Raw genomic sequence first — 9,033 nt, forward strand, 5'->3', positions numbered from 1 at the left:
GAATGGCCCCTGAGCACAGAGCGGAAGTGCTAAAACAGTGTGTTAGCGACCCTTCATCCAGGCATGAGTTGGTGGGCTTTTGGCTGTGAGTTCAATGTTAATGAATCAATGATATACATTCAATAAGGTGTCTTCAGGCAGAAATGAACATAAAACACGGTTATGTATTGATCAGTTGATGAATCGGCTCTCAGGGATCACCCTGGATTTCCCCCTTGGAGCAACGGTTCTTTAATCCAGCATTTGCGGTGACTGTAGAACGTAACTACTGTGAATAACAAGAACTGACCGGACCTCATCGAGTGATGATGAGGATTTAATAGATATACAGCACTTACGACAGTACTATGGTGTAGGGTAGCACCACAGACAGCCTACAAAGGATGAGCAGAGCTAGGCAGAGAAGGCACATGTCACAACTTCAATCCCTCGCCCTCTTCTGCAAGCTGGAGTAGTACCACTCACAGCGAACCATTTCTTTATTGTCAGGGAAATTCAATTCTGTTGCCCACACTCACCGGCCCAGATCAATTCCTCCTCAGAACAGCCCCTCTATAGACATAAAACAACCTTCTCCAGGCCTCTGGTGTCTATAATGGATGGCATATGGTGGGAGACTGTCGAGGGCCAGAGGACGTGGGCAGCTCTCTGCTTAAACGTGACTGCAATTGTGCCTCCAGAATCACCTAATTTCAAGGGCCACAACTCAGGCTCAGATGTGGATGTTTACATGGCAAGAGCATGCTTTTATCACTGATGGAAGAAAGCTCTGCTATAAAAGCTCTGAAATAAAAAACTGCTTTGTATATCTGGAGGGAACTCTAACTCAAAAAGATACACGCACCTCAGTGTTCATAGCAGCACTATTTACAATAGCCAAGAAATGGAAACAACCTAAATGTCCATCAACAGATGACTGGATAAAGAAGTTGTGTATGTATGTGTATACACATACAATGGAATACTACTCAGCCATGAAAAACAATAAGAATAGTGCCATTTGCAGCAATATGGATGGAACTGGAGATCATCATTCTAAGTGAAGTAAGCCAGAAAGAGAAAGAAAAATACAATATTATATCACTTATATGTGGAATCTAAAAAAAAAAAGTATACAAAAGAACTTATTTACAAAACAGAAACAAACTCACAGACATAGAGAACAAATTTATGGTTACCAGATGGGGAAAGAGATGGGAAGGGATAAATTGGGAGTTTGAGATTTGCAGATACTAACTACTAGATATAAAATAAATAAACAAGTTTCTACTGTCTAGCACAGGGAACTATATTCAATATCTTTTAATAACCTATAATGAAAAAGAATATGAAAATGTATGACTGAACTATTACACTGTACACCTGAAATCAACACAACATTGTAAACTGACTATATACTTCAATAATAAAAAGAAAAACAATGCTTTAAGCTCAAACATTTTTCCAAAAGCACCCTGCAGCAGTTGAATAGTGTCCCCTCGGAAGGTATCTCTCAGTCCTAAACTCCAAATCCTGTGAAGGTGACCTTATTTGGAAATAGGGGCTTTCTACACATAATTAAATTAAGGATCTTGAGATGAAATCATCCTGGGTTTAGAGTGGACCCGAAATCCAATGGCTGGTATCCTTATCAGAGAAAAGAAAAGGAGATTTGGGACATGGAGAAGGAGAGACACATGGAAGAAGACGGAGGCAAGGACTGGAACTGTGCTGGACCGAGTAAGGAAGGATTCCCTGAGTCTTCAGAGGGAGATGGACCTGCCAATCTCTTGACTTCAGATTTCTTGCTTGCAGAACTGGAAGTACACATTTCTGCCATTTTCAGCTACCAAATTTGCCGTAATTTGTTGTAACAGCCCTAGAAATTAATGATACATACCTCCAATGTTTCTTTTAATTAGTAACATGAAATCCTGAACCAGAAAGTCATTCACTAATTTACAGATAAATAAACAATGATCTAGCCATTCCCAGACAGTCCACTTACATTATCATCCTGTCCTCAGTGCATATTGATATTTTGTTGTTGTTGTGATCACTATTTACTCTATTTTTAAAAAACTTTTTGGTTGAAGTATAGTCAGTTTACAATATTGCATCAATTTCTGGTGTACAGCATCATGTTTCAGTTACACATATACATACGTATATTCGTTTTCATATTCTTTTTCATTATAGGTTACTACAAGACATTGAATGTAGTTCCACGTGCTCCACAGTAGAAACTTGTTATTTATCTATTTTACATATAGTCATTAGTATCGGCAAATCTCGAACTCCTGATTTATCCCTCCTCACCCCTACCCCCTGGTAACCATAAGTTTGTTTTCTATGTCTGTGAGTCTGTTTCTGTTTTGCAAATAGCTTCATTTGTCTTTTTTTTTTTTTTTCAGATTCCACATATAAGTGATATAATATTGTATTTTTCTTTCACTTTCTGGCTTACTTCACTTAGAATGATGATCTCCAGGTCATCCGTGTTGCTGCAAATGGCACTATTTTATTCTTCTTTCATGGCTGACTATTTGCTCTACTTTAGAAATACAGTCAGCGCGGGGAAGGATGGCGTTCAGAACCTCAGACCTTACATAGATGACTGACAAGATGAATGTTATGTGACTCAGTCCTAAGATTGGGGCGAAGGTGCGAGAACAGTGACATGTACATTGTTCTTTGGCTTCCTTTGGGGTTGAAGCTGGTGTTCAGTCAGGCCACAGGTCCTTCCTCCAGGCCCAGACTTGTTTGAAGCTTCCTGGAATTAGAAACGATTATTCACCTATACGCTGGTGAAGCAGGCCTGGACAGCTAAAGAGTTTGACAAATGGTCACAATCCACATGTCCTGGCTCCTTCGCAGGACTACAGACAGCCTCACTGCCCCTGTACTGTGTGTCAAACAGAATTTCAGCTGACACAAGCCCACAGAAAGAGGGCAGTCTGCATCAAGCCTGGAACAGCCCTTCAAGTCTGCGCCTCAAAGTCGGAGCTCTCCATTGTACAGAAGAAAAAACTAACGTTCAAGGAAGTACAGAGACTTCCCCCAAATCCCACAGCCAATTAATAGATGGGACTAGGGCTCAGGTCTCCTGACTCCCCCTGGGCTTGGCTCACTGGGCCAGCTGCTGCTACATCCGGGTAGAAGAATTTCACTAAAGAAGGACACGGAGGAAGGGCAGGAGAAAGGGGCACAGTGGGCAGGCGCTAAGGCTAGTGATGTCTCTCCGTTTTTAGTGTATAAATATTATAAGTTGTTTTTGAAAACTCTTCGATAGTTTTCTGAATTTTCCATAATTCAAGTCATGGACTCAGACAGACATGGATTCAAATTCTGACTCTCTGATTTATTTTATTATTACTTTATTATTTATTTATTATTTAAACACTCTAAGCCCTGGGTTCCTTATCTATAAAATGGGGATACATAACACCTATCTCATTTGGACATAGTGATGATTAAATGACAGAATGTATGTAAAAAAAGTCTCAGGCAAGAGCCTACAAGCAGCACACACCATTCATATCAAGTTAAGAATGCTAAACATGGATCCAATTTAGAGGTCACCTTTGGACGAGGAGAAGGATGTGGTCACAGATACATGGTGGGGGCTTCAACTCCAGTGTTAATAGTTTCTTAAGGTGGGTGCTGGGTATGTGGGTGTTTGCTCTGTTACTTTTCATACCATTTTTGTTTCAAATACACTTTTTAAAAATTTACACATAGGGAGAAGTTAATCAATGAACAGCTATTATTGTAATTTTTATTAATCAAAAAGCATTCCATTCTTGGGGGGTGGGGTATAGCCTAGCTTAGTAGTGGAGTGCGTGCCTAGCATGCACAAGGTCCTGGGTTCAATCCCTAGTACCTCCATTTTAAAAAAGCAGTCTTTATTCCGTTCTTATTCCATGTGGAGCACCGTGCTGGGCACAACAGGGCATGCTAAGTGAGTAAGATGAATCCCCTCCAATCTAGATTAGAGCCTCCACTCTGGCAGGGGTTGCAGCACCCACTTTACATGAGTAACACCAGGCAGAATGCAGTAAGTGACTTGAGGGGTAAAAAGAAAGAGAAGAGACACCGTAACTGCTTGGGGAGACTTTCTAAGACTTCATCATCTGGGTGGCAACTGAGATGGGCCTTAAAAACTGAGCAGAATTTTCAGCAGTAGAGAAAACAAAAGACGTCTGGCTAACAATTACGTGATTGACAGAGGCACCAGAAGGCAAACCAGCATGATTAGACTAATCACGGGCATGGAGACTAGAGAATGTGGAATCAGAGGCCAGGGAAAGAGGAAATGGGAAATAAGGCACGGATGGTCAGCACAGAGGTAGCCTGTGTATGCTGGGAAAAGAGCTGCAGATCTTTCTCTTGTAACTTGCAAGAGAGCAAATTTCATGTGATCACACAAGGGGAAGGAACCAGATCTTATGGTGAGTGGGAGGTGAAGGAGTGGGGGTACAGCTGACTACTCTTAAAAGACATTTGTGCCTGAACAAAGGAAAGCAAAGGCCGGCAGCTGAAGAACATGGCAATTATCAGAGAGCATTTTTAGTCAGCATATATCCAGAGAAAGGGCAAACCAAGCGCTAGTGGGACAGAGAGACAATACAGATGCAAACCAGGCAAGGGACAAGCATTCCCCTTCAGGTACAAGGTTCCAGAAAAAACAAAAGTTGCAAGGTCAAAAACCTTAGTGGCAATGTCAGATTGGCAAATGAGCTGAGATTAAAAATTGGTTTTCCTGAACTAACGAGTGTCCCTGGTGCATTTTGGAAAAGGACTGCAGGTGCCCACGCACACAAATGCAGATGTCTTCCCGCACTCTGATCACACACCCCTTCGGGCACTATTGCCACGGGGTATGAAATAAAACTTGAAAACCAGTGTTTTAGGATAGAATAAAGGATTTAGTTGAGGGGAAGGAGGTGGCTGTACAAAACTTTTTTTATTAATGAAAAAAATGACACGAAGAATGAAGTTCTTAATAAATTAATAATTGAGACCATCTGGCCGTATGATTTCATCACATTAAGATTTCAAACCAGCCACTATGGAAAACAGCCTGGCAGTTCCTCAAAAAGTTAAATGTAGAATTTACTGTATGACCCAGCAAGGCCGCTTCTAGGTATTTACCTAAGAGAATTGAAAACATATGTCTGTACAAAAACTTGTACACAAGTGTTCATAGCAGCATTATTTCTAAGAGACACTTGGAAACCACCCAAATGTCCATTGATTGATAAATAAAATGTAGTATATCCATACAAAGGAATATTATGCAACTACAAAGAGGAATGAAGGACTAATACATGCTACAACAGGGATGAAATTTGAAAATGTTATGCCATATGAAAGAATTCAGATGCAAAAGGCCACATATCGAATGATTCCATTTATACAAAATGTCCAGAGTAAGCAAATTTATAAAGACAGATTAGTGGTTGACTGCGGGGATTGGGGGTTCGGGGGGGAGTGGGCAGGGAGGGGAGGGCAGCAAGCAACTGCTAATGAGTATGGTGCTTCTTTTCAGAATGATGAAAATATTATGAGTTAGATACTGGTGATGACTGCACAACTTTGTGAATATACTAAAAGCCACTGAAGGTCACACTTTAAAAAACTTTCAAACTAGACCTTGTGATGACCTGGGTAGGAAAGAACACAGGTGCCCTCCCCCAACACATATCACTACCTGACACGTCCATTCATAGGCTGATCTTCTCAAATATTATACTGAAATGATGCCAGAATGACACTAAACCACAAAAGACCAGTTCACTCAGATGCACGTGCTCAGAAGAATAACAGTGATAATCAATAGTAACTAAAATGTACAGAGTGTTTACTGTGTCAGACACGACCAAGCACTTTAGCTCATTTCATTTCTCCCTGCCTCCCTAAGGTACGCACTATTATCATCCCCATTTTACAGATGAGGAAATTAAGGCACACAAAAAGTTGCATAACCTGTGCCAGGTCACCCAGTTGGAATTTAACCCCTGGCAATCTGACTCACGAGCACTATGCTATTCTGCCCCAACTGACTCTATCTTTTTAAAATCATTTGCAAAATTCACTGACTTACAGTGTAAAACAAGGCAGGAGAGGGTGGAGATTTTAAAACAACCAAAACTATTACCTCAAATAGTAATCCCAGACAGAAAACCGGAAAGACCCAAGGCCCTGGGGATGAGATCAAACTGAGGGCTGCATTTCATGTGGCTATGAATTACTGACAAGTTGAGTGTACGACCTAAGCATGAAATTCGATTGGTGCCCACTACTTTTTAAGACTAGGGGTAGATTACTGGGTTTCTCCATGCCCAGAGCAATCTAATAATCTAAGTGGGAACACCATAGCAAGAGCACACAAAAACATGGTATATTCTATGTATGACTTTATACACATAAAGCAAACAGGACATATATGTTTACATATATGTGTGCTCACTAAACAGTGAGGGGCAGATGGCAAGTTAAAAATCCGATGTCACAGGAGAGAGAGATGAATATGGGCAAGTCAAAGAAGACTGCTTGAGGGGACCTTGAGAACTAGCATTTAGGAAGGGGCAGGAAGGTTAAAGGTCACTACTTGAAACAAGCTTAGAGGGAATAAGAAGGTTGGATTGTTCCTAGAGCAGTAAGGATGCCTGTCTGATTAGATCAAGGAGTGTGCAGTGTGTAATGTACCAGATAATAAGAGGGGACAGGCAGGAAGGGGTTATGTAAGATCTCAAAAGTCAAGGGAAGTGTTTGAACTTGACAGAGAAAGGAAAGGTAAATCATGCTTTTTAAAAGTTGTAAAAGCTTTATCATATTAGTTGCATACTTCATAAGAAAAGCTGGCTTCAAAGTTTGGTTACCCAACCCTGGAACTCTGCCTCATCTACTGTTTCCTAATTTCATTTAAAATATTTCGCTTCTGTCATATCTACCCTCAAAGAACAACCTAGTGTAACCTTAATTTCAGCAGAGTCCCGATATAAACTAATTGCAACAAACACAGCCCTGAATAAAACTGTGTTGTATGGTGCCTTCACAAAGCCACTCAGCACTTGTTAACATGCATTACATTTCCTCACACTTCATAGCTTAATCTGTAATGCATCAACATCCCAGTGTACAGGCTGTTCCTTGAGAAAAATACGGGGTTTTTTTACACTGTGAAAAGTATTTTCTTGTGCTCAGTCACTGAGATTTGTCTCCTTCAGTAATAAAATGCAAACGTATCCAACAGTTTTCTGAATGAAACAGAAATTCAGTTGCCTAATGCACTAAAGTATGCCTATGAAATAGTCAGTTACAGTTGTATTTAATCGGACTCCTATGCAAACTTCGCTCCGTACTTCCCTGCCCGGGCACTGCACCCAAATTCTTGGCATTTTCCACAGATATCTGCTTGGTTCTCTGGTGGCTCCGAGGATTTGTGCTTTGGGGCAAAATTTTATCCCAAGGAGCAGGACCTCCTGTAAGGGACCAAGGGGCTTAGTCTGTGCCTCAGCATGACCTTAAAGCCAACGCACTTCCCCAGCTCGAACGAGCACACGGGTACCCCGACTCCGCAGCGCTCAGCAGCGCCCAGGGATCCCCAGATCGCGGCCGGGGCGCGCACCCACCTGACCAGCGGCTCCTTCTCGGGCACGGCGGGCTCCTCCAGGCACTTGCACGGGCAGCAGTAGCAGCACACGATCCTCAGCCAGTCCCGCAGCCCCATGGAGAGCGAGGTGCCCCGCAGGCGCCGGGCGACTCCGAGAAAGCCGCGGCAGCGGCAAGCGAGCGCGGCTGGGGCGCGGCCACCGGGCCGGCGTCTAGGTGCGGGGACAGTGGCGGCCCGGGCGTCGCGGGCCAGTCCGTGCGCATCACGCCGCGGCCGGGAATGCGGGCGAGGCGGGAGGCGCCTCCACGGCCCCGGGGCTGCAGGGCCGCGCGCTTTCCTGCACTTCGGTTTTGTTTGGGGCGCGTGTTTTGTTGGGGCTTTTTTTTTCCCCCTCTCTCTTAATTCCCCCGGCGCAAATCGGAGCGCATGCGTCCCGGAGACGCTCCGCTGCTGCCCTCTAAGGAGGAAGCAGGGACTCCCGCCGCCTGACGGCAAAATCCGAGGGCACCGACCGGCTATGGGCTGCGGGGAGGAGGGGGAAGCCCTCGAGTCACAGAGCACGAGGTCGAGCTGGATCTATTCATACGTTTTATTGGCTTCACTCCCGGAGGAAATAAAAGGTCCTCCTTCCCACCCCACCCGCTGGCTTCAAAGCAGAGGTTAGGGCATATTTTTAACACATCAGCCCCACACAGAATAAAAGTTAACAAAAGAGTAAGAATTGACACATTACAAAAGTGGGTTTTTTAAGTATTATATTCACAGTGAATTTTTTAAAGTGTTTCCAAGCTTCCCAGTCCTTGAATAACTCCTTCAAAAAAAAAAAAAAAAGGCAGATTTCTATCACTAGTTCCTTGCGATTTTCCAGAGCTATTTACATATATGTTTATTTATGCTTGTACAGACTTGTAAGTATAGGCACACATAGCCTCCTCCCTTTTTACCCTAACAGTGGCATACTGCACACAATTCTGACCCTGCCTTGTTTCACTCAGTTTGCCATGGAGACTGTTCGACATCAATACATGCGTATCTCCCTCTGTCGTTTTAAAAGCTGCATATTATGCAGTCATACGGATGCCCATATGTTAATTAACCAGGCCCTGTATGGGTTGACATTTAAATTCATTCTAGCCTTTTGTTATTAAAATAATGCAGCAGTGAACATCTTTAAACTATGTGTTTGGACATGTATATCTCTTGAGTAAATGCCTGGCAGTTGAACTGCTGGGTGAATGCTTTTTAAAATTTTGGTGGATCTTGCCAAATTGCCCTCCAAAGAGATAATTCCGATTTACACTGTGATCAGCAACATGTGAAAGTATCTACTTCCCTTGACCCCCACCAATAGTATGGATTTTCATCTTTGTCAATCTTATTTACTCAACAAATATTTATTGAACATCTGTTAGGTGCTGGGCATATTCTAGGCTCTG

The 9,033-nt window shown here is 42.8% G+C and overlaps 1 protein-coding gene across 2 annotated transcripts in view; it reads right to left on the bottom strand.

Annotated features, from left to right (window-relative positions):
* MREG (melanoregulin) overlaps positions 1-8,038 on the bottom strand; it is a 54,396-nt gene extending 46,358 nt beyond the window's left edge. Inside the window, exons 1-2 of one of the 2 annotated variants that reach the window (XM_064485147.1) lie at positions 7,617-8,036; positions 2,666-2,752 (exon numbers count right to left, since the gene is read on the bottom strand). Coding sequence is in view for 1 of the 2 variants with exons in the window: in XM_010979705.3 (XP_010978007.1) it covers positions 7,617-7,714 (98 nt within the window). In the remaining variant the exon portion in view is untranslated. Of the gene's footprint in view, positions 1-2,665; positions 2,753-7,616 lie in introns of both variants that reach the window. The other variant, XM_010979705.3, reaches the window with a different exon arrangement.
* Positions 8,039-9,033: the final 995 nt, after the last annotated feature.

The sequence above is a fragment of the Camelus dromedarius genome, chromosome 4 (genome assembly GCF_036321535.1).
Source record: "Camelus dromedarius isolate mCamDro1 chromosome 4, mCamDro1.pat, whole genome shotgun sequence".
NCBI lineage: Eukaryota > Metazoa > Chordata > Mammalia > Artiodactyla > Camelidae > Camelus > Camelus dromedarius.